At 40.1% G+C, this 14163-nt stretch overlaps 1 protein-coding gene across 23 annotated transcripts in view; it reads right to left on the bottom strand.

The window, feature by feature from the left end:
- FREM1 (FRAS1 related extracellular matrix 1) overlaps window positions 1-14163 on the bottom strand; it is a 185180-nt gene that overhangs the window by 23235 nt on the left and 147782 nt on the right. For 19 of the 23 annotated variants that reach the window (XR_014821338.1, XR_014821316.1, XR_014821317.1 and 16 more), the window contains 2 exons: window positions 4708-4837; window positions 1422-1494 (listed from right to left, as the gene is read on the bottom strand). Coding sequence is in view for 14 of the 23 variants with exons in the window: in XM_084985029.1 (XP_084841155.1) it covers window positions 1422-1494; window positions 4708-4837 (203 nt within the window). In the remaining 9 variants the exon portion in view is untranslated. Of the gene's footprint in view, window positions 1-1421; window positions 1495-4707; window positions 4838-14163 lie in introns of those variants that run through there. The other 4 variants (XM_021063573.2, XM_084985022.1, XM_084985078.1 and 1 more) reach the window with 1 other exon arrangement.

Here is a 14163-nt window from a genome sequence, read left to right as displayed (position 1 = left end):
CTAGAGCAAAGTGGGCCCCAAGGCTTTTCTGACTAGTGTCTTTATAAAAAAGGGAAAGTTGGACACAGATGGGGATGAAGCAGTGATTCAGTGGTGCAGCAGAAGCCCAGGAAGGCCAGAGATTTCAGCAAAGCAGCGGAGCATGGATGAGAGGTCTGCAACAGATTCCTTCACATAGCCCTCAGGAGGAATCAACCCCACAGACACTTGATCTTGAACTTCTAGCCTCCAGAACTGGAGAAAAGAAATTTCTGTTTTCAGCTACCCAGTCTGTGATACTTTGTTAGGGCAGCCCCAAGAAACTAATACGGTCATCAAACTTCACACAACTTGTGGTGAACTGCAGAAAGGCATTTCTCTCCCACATTTAATATGAAGGTTGTCAACTTTGCAGTGGGGATGGTATTTAGGCCATTTTGTTTTGCCTTTGCCCAAAACATCATGTGCTAGTGCAGACAACAGCAAAATTTTGACGTGGTGGTGATGTTCTCAGAGTAGAGAACACCTCCTCTGCAGGAGAGCTCAAAGCCACAAGCCCTGGCTGCTTCTCAAAGCCTTTTGCATTTGCCTCCAAGTAGCTGATTGAGGTCCATCCCGCAACAGCGGGAAAGAGAGAACCTTGCAATGCCATAAGGGAGAGCCATCTGCCCCATCCACAGAAACTAGGGAAAGAGGGCATGTTTCCCATCTTGGTGCTTTAGGTACTATTAGGAAAAGTACACCTGTCCTTCAGTCCAAGTCCCCTTCTTCTGCTGCCTGCTTAGAATACCATCTCCTCTAGGAAGTCTTCCAGGATTTTCCTTACCCAGAATAATGGCGCAGCCTTGGGATTTCCAATGTACTCTATCAGTGAGTTGTTTGCATGTCTGTATTACCCACAGGGTAGAACTTCCATGCGAGCAGGCCCCTTGCTTCTGTGTTCCCTTTTGCACTTAGTAAAAATTTTCCAAAGGCTTAAAACAAAATAGGTGCTATCTAATTAAATAATAATTTCCCCTAGAATTTGCTTGTATCAACCTATTCCAAGAGATAATCCAGAAATGTCCTTTAGAAATCCATATGACTATAACATTCTGAAAATTTCCAACAAAGTGTGAGGAAATTCTATTATTTCAGCTTTGTATCTGACCTTAATAATTTTTTAAAGACTTTTTTTTTCCTGGATTTTTGGATGTTTGCTTTAATATTTTATATATTTTATTTGTTATGATTTTTCTTCTTATTTTAAATAAATCTCACTGGTAATAAAATCAAATATGAGGGGCAGAACCTCAAATCCAAACTGATCTCTCTTGGAATGGAGCAATACTGTTCCCTGAGGAGTTTCTAGTTGGCTGAAGTTGCATAAAATCCTGTCTTTTCCACTATCTCCTGACTTTCTTACAAAAACATGAAACAAAGTATAGACGCAAAACATGTACCTGGGTCAAATTGAATCAGTTTAGACGGAGTCATGGTGAAATCCTTTCCAACTGTAGCTGACACTTGGTTGACCTTAAGAGGGGAAAAAAAAATGTCATTTTTTTAAATAAAAATAAATATTCTGTAATAAACATCTAGTCTAATCTCATAATAAACTCATGCTCTTAAATCTGTTTTGAACATAAAATTTTTTTATTAAAATAATTTCTGATCCATCTTCCTTAAAAACTAACTTTTTTCCTAGACTGATATCAGTCAAAGTAAAAGCAACCTTTTTATTTTTATTGTTATGCTTCTTTATAAATGAGTCAGTTATCAGAGAAAGTAACATGAATTTTAGATGTTATTTTTCTTTTTTTTTTACAAATACCATTTTATTTCATTGCCTTCCCTCTACCCCAATCTGGTCCTAAAATAGTGCTTTGCTAATAGTACAAAGGATCTGCTATTTATCCTACTTATTAACAATCATAAATAAGCAAGCCTTTAACAGCCACTAGTCTCTCAGGGAGCTATCACTAAATCAAAGACCTTCAAACTTTTTCAGTCACAGTAATGTCATTTTGAAAAATTATGTAACACTTCACACATTTTAAAGTTGATATCTAAAAGTGTTCATCTCAATTTAAATAATTGCAAACAAGGTAACTTTTATATGATTATTTTAGGTGGATCCAAATAAATAAAAATATCCTGATTTGAAAAGTAAAATAAGATAGTGCCTTGGAAGAAAGGGAAGAGGGCAGTGAAGAGACGGAAAGGCAGATATTTCCAACGAGGGGGTGCTAATCTGTCAGCCAGCTTGGAGGTATCCTGCGAGCTCAGGGCACTGAAAGCCTTTAGACCAAATGAACTAACAGAAGTCTGATCCATTCTCCTGTCTGGATGGGTGAAACCATTCCTCTGGAGGATGACAGACCCGGGGAACAGCCACTCAAAGGGCACCCACACCCAGAACCCAGGGCTTTGGAATCTCCTTCAAGGAGTTCCCACTGTTGTGCAGTGGGTTAAGGACCCTCTGTTGCAGCAGCTGTGGTGTAGGTCACATATATGGCTCAGTTTCAATCCCTAGCCAAGAAACTTCCAAATGCTGTGGGTGTGTCAGAAAAAGAAGGAAAAAAAAAAAAACTCCTTCAAGTAAGTTGTTAAAAAAAAACAATCGTTCTAGTCTACTGAGACTATTGACTGATCCCCTGTTCCCCACCTCCAGCCACACCTTAGCCCCCATGATTTAAGGGCTCTAAAGTCTAAAGTCATGCCCTTAACCTCTCCCAAAGGGGCCTAAATATGTGTGAAGAGTGAAGAGTAGTATCCTTGGCTGGTCTGAAAAAGAGGCCATGGAATGAGATGTTTGGGGAAACTGGGTTATTCTATTTCTTCACTTTCTTACAAAGTCATGAAGTGAACACACAATTAAAAACTTACAAATTCCTATTTCTATGACCTTAGACATTATCTCCATTTCTAATCAAAGGCCCTAACATCTGCCAGGAGTCTGCAGTAGAAACATCCTGCTCAAGAAGGGTACTGCCTCCTAAGCTCCCATTTGCCCCTTGCTCACGATGCCAAGGCTCCCCCCAGACAACTTTCCACTGTAGAAAGGCAGCCCATCGCACACCTGCCCTCACCATATGCCGGGAGTGACATTTCCCCATATGGTTCCTGCATGTGCAATTACCTAGTATTTACCACCACTGAGTTTACAGAAACCTCCGTGGGAAAAGAAACCATCTGAGGCAAGGTGGCAGCTGAAGTTGGACCAGTGAAGGTGCATGATTCCAAGCAGGGCAAACAGCATGGGGTCAAAGTGTTTTCTTCTCCTCCTTCCCAGCTGAGTAGCCAACGAGCTCCAGTCTAAGGTGACAGGCAGGCTATGCTGCAGGCAGAGAGGTCCCTGAAGGACTTGGGCTGATTGAGGAAGGCTTGCACACCCACTTGGCAGCTTTACTGTGGGCCCTCAGCTTAAGCAGACAAAAGGACCCCTGTCATACCACGTCTGTCCTTTCTACCTGGCAAGGTGAATGGTTCTGTGGCCCAAAACTTCAGGCTAGAGCATGTGGTGTTTTCTGTGAGGATCAGAAGATGATTAGAAATCCATCCAGGCAGATTCTTTCTTTTCCCATAAGCAATCTGCTGGGAAATTATAGGGGTTACCAAGTTATCTGATGCTTTAAAAGCAACAAAGCCCTCACAGATCCAGGAAAAAGAGCCTGTGCCCCCAGGAAAGATAAATCCCTAGTCTGGATGTGGTAGAATTTATGTGCACAAGATTCTGAAGGTGATTTGAATTTATTTTTGTAATTGAGACTTAACTGAGACACCATTTCTTTTCCATAAGCTTTTTCCCATCAGTGCTTTTTTTCATTAGACTGGGGAGAGGTGTCTTTAAGGCTCACTCTCCAGCATTAGCGTACAGCGACTTTTCATGCTCTCATTCTCTTAAAGTACAATTTTATAGTGACTCCTAAAAATCCTTCAATTCTAGAAGCCACAGGCTATGCTCCATGGTCCATTATAATGGAAAGAAATAGCAAGATATTTAGTCCCAAAGTGATCACTGGAAATTGCCTTTATTAATATATGGTCTCTTGATTTTGAATGACTTGGGTGACTCTTAGATAGGTATGTTCCCTGATTTTTCTCATCCATTGAGACTGCAGGAAATAAACCTGGTACATACTAAGAGAAAACCATTTAAGGACTGAAATTTGCATGCAGCTTTCCAATAGCAGAGTTTAGCTCAAGTTCACTAAGTTGGATATATCTTTCTGTGAAATCAAACTTTAAGAGTTAAAGACCAGGGAGTTCCTGTCATGGCTCAGTGGTGATGAACCCAACTATTACCCATGAAGACGCAGGTTCCATCCCTGGCCTTGCTCAGGGCATTAAGGATCTGGCATTGCCGTGAGCTGTGGTGTAGGCTGCAGAGACAGCTTTGGATCTAGTGTTCCTGTGGCTGTGGCACAGTTCAGCAGCTGCAGCTCCAATTCAACCCCTAGCCTGGGAACATCCATATGCCACACATGCGGCTCTAAAAGGCAAAAAAAAGAAAAAAACAGATTTAAACACTAAAAATGGGTTAGAAGTATCATAGCTAGAAGCTAACAAGCCTAGATAAAAGATGGAGGAACAAGGAGATTTTGTACTCAGAATCTCCAGAGCAGGATCACATTCCTGTCATTTGAAATTTCCTTTGTTAACTCTGAATTTTTCCAAGGAAATCTTCAAAGGCACCCACTGGCAACTTAAGTTTTGGCCTAAAAGCTGATAGGTTAGAGTTGTTACCTTTACACTCACAAAGGCTGAGTCCATGGAATATCCCCTTCTGGTAATTTCCAAGGGTAACACGCCCACATTCTCACAGACCTCATATTCAGTCCGTGACCACTCAACATGAGACCACTTCAGTTCCAAACTATACACAGAAGGAAAAGAAAAAAGAAAACCATGAGAAATGCATAATGGAGGTCCCTGATGATCCTCTGCTGTGAGGAGGATGAGCCACTGGTCCAAGCTGAGGGACAAAGGCAAGGGTGGTTCATCAACCTACACCAATGCTACAAGCTCCTTACACGTGTTTGGTACATTTTGGTTCACAAGGAACTTTCACTAACATTCTTTCTTTCTCTCTCCTTCCTTCCCTCCCTCCCTCCTTCCTTCCTTCCTTTGTCTTTTTGCCATTTTAGGGCCGCACCCACAGAGATTCCCAGGCTAGGGGTGGAATCGGAGCTATAGCTGCCAGCCTACACCAGAGCCACAGCAACACAAGATCTGAGTCGCGTCTGCGACCTACACCACAGCTCACGGCAACGCCAGATCTTTAATCCACTGAGCAAGGCCAGGGATCGAACCCAAGTCCTCATGGATACTAGTCGGATTCATCAACCATTGAGCCACCACGATGGGAACTCCACAAACATTAGTTCATCTGATGCACTCAACAATCCTGAGCAGTATTAGAATTTCATTGTACGAATGCAGAAATAAAGTTGGAAATCCATCAGAGGTCCCACAGTTACAAATGACAGAAAAGGGACTCATGGAAGAGAAAGGAGCAGGTGTTAAGTTCAAGGAGATGTTCATCTTTCAAAAGGGCACTGATAGGAAACTTCCTCTCCTATCTTTTGGCCGCCTTCATCAGTACAAAAAGATCATTTCCAGGCACAGATCTTCCCTGAACTTGGGTTCAGTTTAATAACAATATATCTTTGAGGATGTGCCTGGGAATTAAAATGTGTGCATGGAGTTCCCATCATGGCTCAGCAGAAAGGAATCTGACTAGGATTTATGAGGAGACAGTTTCAATTCCTGGCCTCACTGAGTGGTTCAGGATCCAGTGTTGCCATGAACTCTGGTGTAGGTCACAGGCACAGCTCAGATCTGCTGTTGCGATGGCTGTGGCATAGGCCAGAGTTTACAGCTCCTATTCAACCCCTAGTCCGGGAATTTCGACATGCCAAGGGGCAGCCCTAAAAATACAAAAAAAAAAAAATGTACATGGGTTTTATAACTGTTATCTGTCCTTTCCTCTTTGCATAGAAAAGGCTATACTAATATATAGCTTAGGTGCAGCTGCACAACTGAATAAAGAGATTGTGGCCTTTTTTTCTCACGCTATATTTAATGAGCCCAACATTTGATGGAAACTGACTTCTTTAATCCTCATCATAAAGAGAATTTTTTTCCTTTTACTTTTTTTCAGAAAAGAACACTGTGCTTGGACAGATTGAATAACTAGCCCCCAAACAAAAAGTTAAGACAAGGCTAAGAGCAGAGATGGAATTCTAGCATAAATCTAAAACCAAATGCTCTATTCCTTCTCTACCATTCTTCTTCCCAACTCAAGTTCTTCACAACTCTTGTCTGAATTCAAGCAGAGGACTACAATTTTATTTTCACCATGAAGTAGTTCCCTTTTTGAGGTGAGAAAACTTGAAATGTTTCACCTGAACATTTCAACTATTTTCTTACCTTTTCTGCCTTTTTAGGGCCGCACCTGCGGCACATGGAAGTTCCCTTGCTAGGGGTAGAATCAGAGCAGCAGCTGCCAGCCTAGCCACAGCCACACGGGATCCAAGTTGCATATGTGACCTATGCTGCAGCTTGCAGCAGCACTGGATCCTTAACCCACTGAATGAGGCCAGGGATCGAACCTGCATCCTCATGGATACTAGCTGGGTTCTCAACCAGGTGAGCCACAACAGGAACTCCCTATTCTTACATATTTTTATCTCCTGTAACCTTAATATAAAAGGCATGAGCCATCTCCTCTCTGATCATTTAACACACTCCTGTTGCTTTTGCTTTATTTGTTTCCCTTTCATTCTACATTTACAAAACCCTCAGTGGTTACTTTATTCTCAAACTTCTTTTTTAAAAATTTAATTTTATTGGATATAGTTGACTTACACTGTTATATTAGTTTCAGGTGTACAGTAAAGTGAGTCAGTAATACATATCCATATATCCATTTTTTCCCACATAGGTTATTACAATCTATTGAGTAGATTTCCTGTGCTATATAGGAGGTTCTCATTAATCATCTGTTTCATACAGTAGTGTGTATTGAATTCAAGGCCTTCCCTCTAGACTTTTAAATTACTTTTTACATTTTTTTTTCCTTGCAGAACCAGAAATTCTGGGTGCTGCTATGGAGAGCATGGAGTTCACAAATCTCATAGGGTTCTCCAGACCTTCCTGGAGATCATTCATATTACAAAGTAAGTTTATCCTCTAATAATCACTTTATGCCCTTGCACCAGTCACGTGTCATGGTCACATCCTTCAGTTTAAGTTCACAAGCAAAACAAACTCAGCAGCACTGCCACCAACCAGGGTCCAGTGGAGTGTGGGAATATGGAATTTCAGGAATCCATGTGAACATACACGTTCATTCAATCAATAGATATAAAATTTACTGTTATTGGCATGCTGGGCTTCATCAGATTTTGACATGAAAACAAGATCCTGATACTAAGTGATATTGGGACCCTTATGGATCTTTGATGCAATTGATTTCAAATCTGGCATGAGACAGATCAAGAAATAACGAAAAAATGACTTTGCTTAAAAAAATCACATGATAACAAGCAACTGGGATATTATAAATGCCAACAGAAATAACATCTTGTAAAGAATTCCTAAAGGACCCAGCTAGATGAGAAAGAAAAAAAAATCAGCAAGAGGGGTTGGAGGAAAAGAAAGATAGAAGAAAAAGGGAGCAGTGGGAAGGAGTGAAAGAGATAAACATGAATGGATTTCAGGTAAGTCTTAGCAAGGTTCAAATACATTTCAATGTTCAATTTTCTAAGAATTCATTCATAGCTCATGCTAACCATGACCAGCAAAAATCCATCAGTGTCACTCTGCAGGTCCAGGTGACCTTGAGGCCTAAGGTGAAATTGATTGGATTGCTATTTAGATCCATAAGGGGTCCATGTGGAGTACTGTTCAGCTTCAGAGCATTAAGGGTCTTGGTTGGGAAAGTGCATGCCTATCTCTGATGCACCATTAGAATGCTGCATAGTGCTTAGAGGTTAAGGATGTCATTACCCAACATTCTGTTTTATTTTCTGAACATGACTTCCTACAAATAATAAAGATGTACTGAAAAGCCATGAAGTTTAAGATAGGCTATATATTTTCTAGAAAAATATTTAAATTGTGAAGCACTTGTGTGTCCCCTATAGAATACATGCAATGCGTGTTTTGAATGTGTTTTCTGTTTTTGCAGCATCGTATTTGAGAAGATCTTTCTACACTGGATTGAGATGGCTTAAACTCTACACAAACACCTGCAAGGAAAGTATGAATGGAGTCCATCCTGTAGGACTTCTCTCTGCAAGAAGCCACCCAGCTCCATCCTGTAGGCTTTCTCTTTGCAAGAAGCCACTCAGCTATATGCTGGGTATTATCAGGTAACCAGATGCCACAGCCCCTGAGAGAAAGGTGTAAAGCTTTGGATGGGAAAGTGTCATGCAGATTGGTTCAAATCTTCATATTATAATGATCCCTCCCTTCTATTCTCATGAAGTAAAACTCATTCTAAAATCAGAAATGACATACTTTCTGTGAAATCCACATGTCAATCATTTCAAGTCACTTAACAGGAGCTGAGACTTCCTTAAGCTCCAAAGTCAGGGTTTCTCGCCTTGACATTATTGACACTTGGAACCAGGTCCTTCTTTGTGGTGGGAAGCTGTCTTGTGTATTGTAAGATGCTGAGCAGCATCCCTGGCCTCTGCTAAGGAGATCCACCAGATGCAGCTAGACCACTCTCCTCCAGTTACAACATGCAAAACCCTTTCCAGGCACTTCTAAAAGTCCCTCCTGGGGAAATTCATCCCCAATTGAGAAACTTAGTGATTGTGGGCACTCATCACAGTAGAAAATTTTATGTCGTGGATAAACCAAATGTTGATTCTCAACAACTACCATGAATGAAAGGCAGAGAATGGAGTAGTAGAAAGTAAATGGGGGTGGCTGGCAAGATGGTGGAAGAATAAGCGGACATGCTCATCCTCTCCCACAAACACATCAAAAAACACATCTACACATAAAATGATTTGCACAGAACAGCAACTGAATGCTGGTAGAAGAACTTAAACCTCCAAAAAGGGCAAAAAATTCTTGACAGAATTGTGTAGAATAAAAGAAAAAATAGAGAGAGAGAGAGAAAAGGAATCAGGATGGGTCTAACACTCCCATGAGGGAGTTGTGAAGGAGAAAGGGAACCTACATCGTGGGAAGCCACCTAAAGAATGGAAAGATCAGCTGAGTTGGAGGGAACTCCAAGAAGCTGAGAAAAGCATAGCAGCAGGTCTGAGATCCAAAAAGCAGAGTGAGAGACGCACAGACCATCTGAACCACTGGCAGAGACACCACAGACTGAGATACTCGGTGGGGGCTGGGAGCTGAGACTTAGGCTCCGGAGGTCAGTCTGGGGAGTGGGCTGGGGTTGGTGGTATGGAGACAGCTTAAGGGACTAGGGAGCAGTGTGCTGTTGGCAGAGGGAGTGGTACACTAAGGGCTGGGGAATGGAAAGCCACAGCAGAGGGAACCCTGGGAGAAGGTCTGGACCCACAGGAGAGGCAAGGCACCACTGTTGGGAAGGGGACAGGAGGAGGAGCAGGCTGCCATAAAAAACTCCTTGGGCCCCAGTGTGCATGCTTGCCAACTGGATTGCAGAGAGCTGAGCACCCCTTCCTGGCATCTGTGCCCCACCCAGGTGGATCTGGCCCTGCAGCACCCTTGCCCACTCCTGGCACCCATGCCCAGCCCACACGGATCCGGCCCTGCTAGCACCCTTGCTCACTCCCGGCACCCATGCCCATCCTGCATGGATCCCATCCGCCGGCACTTTCATGCACTCCCAGCGCCCACACCCTGCCTTCATGTAGCCAGCCTGGCCAGACCACCCCAGACTGAGCCAAACTATTATTTGGCTTCCCCAGATTCACAGAAAAAGAAAGACACAAGCACAATGAAGAAGCTCAGAAACCATTCCTAGTTAAAGCAACAGGAGATTTTACCTAAGGCAGTCAACAATGAAACAGACCTCCGCAGTCTGACAGACATTGAGTTCAAAAGGGAGATAGTGCAAATACTGAAGGAATTAAGAGAGAATATAAACAGTAATGCAGATTCCCTCAGAAAGGAGCTAGAAAATATAAGAAGGAGACAAGATAAACTAGAAAATTCATTTGCAGAGATAACAAACTAAGCTAAAGGCAATAAAGACCAGAATGCATAATGCAGAGGAATGAATTAGTGACGTGGAAGATAGAATAATGGAAATCACTCAAACAGGACAGCAGACACAAAACCAAATGAAAAAACATGAAAGCAATATAAGAGACCTATAAGATAATATAAAGCAGGCCAATCTACACATAATAGGAATTCCAGAAGGAGAAGAAAAATAAAGGGGATTGAAAATATATTTGAAGAAATTATGGCTGAAAACTTTCCAGATCTAAAGGATACTGATTTCAAGATACAGGAAGCACAGAAGGCCCCAAACAAGTTGAACCCAAACAGGCCCACACCAAGAAATATTATAATAAAAATGGTAAAAGTTAAAGATAAAGAAAGGATTCTATAGGCAGCAAGACAAAGGCAAAGTGTTAATTATAAGGGAAACCCCATAAGACTATAAGCTGATTTCTCTACAGAAACACTATAGGCCAGAAGGGAGTGGAAAGATACATTTAAAGTGCTGAAAGGAAAAAACATGAACCTAGAATACTCTATCCAGCAAGAATATCATTTAAAATAGAAGGGGAAATAAAGAATTTCTCCAACAAACTAAAGCTAAAAGAGTACAGCAAGATAAAATCCATTCTAAAAGAAATACTGAAAGGGTTTCTCAAATTAAAAAAAAAAAAAAGGAAGAACTAGGATGGAGGAAACCATAATTGGAAAGCAGTCACTTAAATAAGCTAGCATACCAATCCAAACATGAAGATATTAATAATAATAATAATAAAAAGACATAAAAATCATTCAATGTGGGTAAGGGAAGTAAGAAAAAATAGATTCTTTGTTTTATCCTAATGATGTGTTTGAGCCTATTATGACTATCAGGGTAAAGTAAGCAGATATAGGAAGGTGTTAACATACTTAAAAAACAGGGCAACCACAAATCAAAGCCAAACATTACATTCACAAAAACTGAAAAGAAAAATACTCAAGTATGAAATAAATGGAAACCATCCAACCAAAAAAAGAAAAGAAGAAAAGAGAAACATAGAGTCAGCTGGAAAACAAGGCTTAAAATGGCAATAAATAAATATCTATCAATAATCACCTTAAATGTCAATGGACTGAATGCTCCAATCAAAAGACACAGAGTGGTGGATTGGATAAAAAAGCAAAAACCTTCAATATGCTGCCTACAAGAAACTCACCTTAGAGCAAAGGATACATATAGATTGAAAGTGAGGGGATGGGAAAAGATATTTCATGACAAGACAGGAAATCAGGAGTAGCAACACTTATATCAGACAAAATAGACCTTAAAACAAAGGCCATAAAGAAAGACAAAGAACGTCACTATTTAATGGTTAAAGGATCCATTCAAGAAGAGGATATTACAATCACCAATATATATGCCCCTAATATAGGAGCACCCAGATACATACAAGTATTAACAGACATAAAAGGAGAAATTGACGGGAATATAATCATAGTAGGAGATTTTAACACCCCACTCACATCAATGGACAGATCCTCAGACAGAAAACCAATAAAGCAACAGAGATCCTAAAGGAAACAATAGAAAAGTTAGACTTAATTGACATTTTCAGGACATTACATCCAAAAAAATCAGAATACACATTCTTCTATAGTGCACAAGGAACATTCTCAAGAATTGATCACATATTAGGGCACAAAGCTAACCTCAACAAATTTAAGAGTATAGAAATTATTTCAAGTATATTCTCTGACTATAATGGCATGAAACTAGAAATCAACCTCAGGGAAAGAAATGAGAAAAAACCTACTACATGGAGACTAAAAGACAGGCTAGTAAAAAATCAATGGGTCAATGAGGAAATCAAGAAGGAAATTAAAAAAATACCTCGAGACAAATGATAGTGAAGACACAACCACTCAAAATCTATGGGACACTGCAAAAGCAGTGCTCAGAGGGAAGTTCATAGCAATACAGGCCTTCCTAAAGAGAAGAAAAATCTCAAATCCACAACTTAACCCACCACCTAAATGAATTAGAAAAAGAACAAAAAAACCCTAAAATCAGCAGAAGGAAGGAAATTATAAAGATCAAAGAGGAAATCAATAAAATAGAGATTCAAAAAACAATAGACAAAATCAATAAAACCAAGAGCTGGTTCTTTGAAAAGGTAAACAAAATTGACACACCTATGGCCAGACTCACCAAGAAGAGGATAGAAAAACCCAAATAAAATAAGAAATGTAAAAGGAGAAATCACAACGGATACTACAGAAATACAAAAAAAACATATGAGAATACTATAAACAATTATATGCCAACAAATTTGACAACCTAGAAGAAATGGACAACTTTCTAGAGACTTACAGCCTGCCAAAACTGAATCAAGAAGAAATAGATCAACTGAACAGACCAATCACTAGAAATGAAATTGAATATGTCATAAAAACACTCCCAACAAATAAAAGTCCAGGACCAGATGGCTTCACAGACAAATTCTACCAAACATCCAAAGAGGAATTTATACCCATCCTCCTTAAACTTTTTCAAAAGGTTGAAGAAGAAGGAACACTCCCAAAGACATCACCATAATTCCAAAATCAGATAAATATACTACCAAAAAAGAAAACTATCGGCCAATATCTTTGATGAATATAGATGCAAAAATTCTCAACAAAATTTTAGCTAACTGAATCCAACAATATATCAAAAAGATCATACACCACGACCAGGTGGGATTCATCCCAGGTTCACAATGATGGTTCAACATAGGCAAGCCAATCAATGTCATACACCACATTAACAAAAGAAAAATCAAAAACCACATGATCACCTCAACAGATTCAGAAAAAGCATATGACAAAGTCCAACATCCCTTCATGATAAAAACTCTTGCCAAAGTGGGTATAGAGGGAACATTCCTTAACATAATTAAAGCCACTTATGACAAACCTACAGCAAATACAATACTCAATGGAGAAAAATTAAAAGCCTTCCCACTAAAATCTGGAGTAAGACAGGGATTCCCCGTTATCACCACTGTTATTCAACATAGTATTGGAAGTCCTAGCCACAGCCATCAGACAAACAAAAGAAATAAAAAGCATCCAAATAGGAAGAGAAAAGAGAAAACTGTCACTGTATGCAGATGACATGATACTATATATAGAAAACCCTAAGGAATCAACCCAAAAACTACTTGCACTGATCCGCAAATTCAGCAAAGTAGCAGGATATAAGATTAACATTCAGAAATCAGTTGCATTTCTGTATACTAACAATGAAATATTAGAAAAGGAATACAAAAATACAATACTTTTTATAATTGCACCCTAAAAAATTCAAATACCTTGGAATAAACCTGAACAAGGAGGTAAAAGACTTATATGCCGAGAACTATAAAACATTAATCAAGGAAATTAAAGAAGATATAAAGGAATGGAAAGATATTCAATGCTCCTGGGTTGGAAAAATTAATGTTGTAAAATGGCCATACTACCCAAAACAATTACAGATTCAATGCAATCCCTATCAAATTACCCTGGACATTTTTCACAGAACTAGAAAAAATGATCCAAAAATTTATAAGGAACCACAAAAGACCCAGAATTGCCAAAGAAGTTCTGAGAAACAAAAACCAAGCAGGAAGTTCCCATCATGACTCAGTGGTTAACGAACCCGACTAGGAACCATGAGGTTGTGGGTTCGATCCCTGGCCGCACTCAGTGGGTTAAGGATCTGGCATTGCTGTGAGCTGTGGTGTAGGTCACAGACACGGCTTGGATCCTATGTTGCTGTGGCTCTGGCATAGGCCAGCAGCTACAGCTCCAATTTGACCCCTAGCCTGGGAACCTCCATATGCCGTGGGAGCAGCCCAAGAAATGGCAAAAAGACAAAAAAAAAAAAACCCAAAAAACAAGCAGGAGACATAACTCTCCCAGACTTCAGGCAATATTACAAAGCCACGGTCACCAAGACAGTGTGGTACTGGTACCAAAACAGACAGACAGACCAATGGAACAGAATAGAGAACCCAGAAATAAACC

The sequence above is a fragment of the Sus scrofa genome, chromosome 1, assembly GCF_054392235.1.
Source record: "Sus scrofa isolate SSC_HxYL_T2T_F1_AM1 chromosome 1, Sscrofa_HxYL_maternal_Yorkshire_Landrace_v2.0, whole genome shotgun sequence".
Lineage (NCBI taxonomy): Eukaryota > Metazoa > Chordata > Mammalia > Artiodactyla > Suidae > Sus > Sus scrofa.
This window is presented reverse-complemented; position numbering and strand designations above follow the sequence as displayed.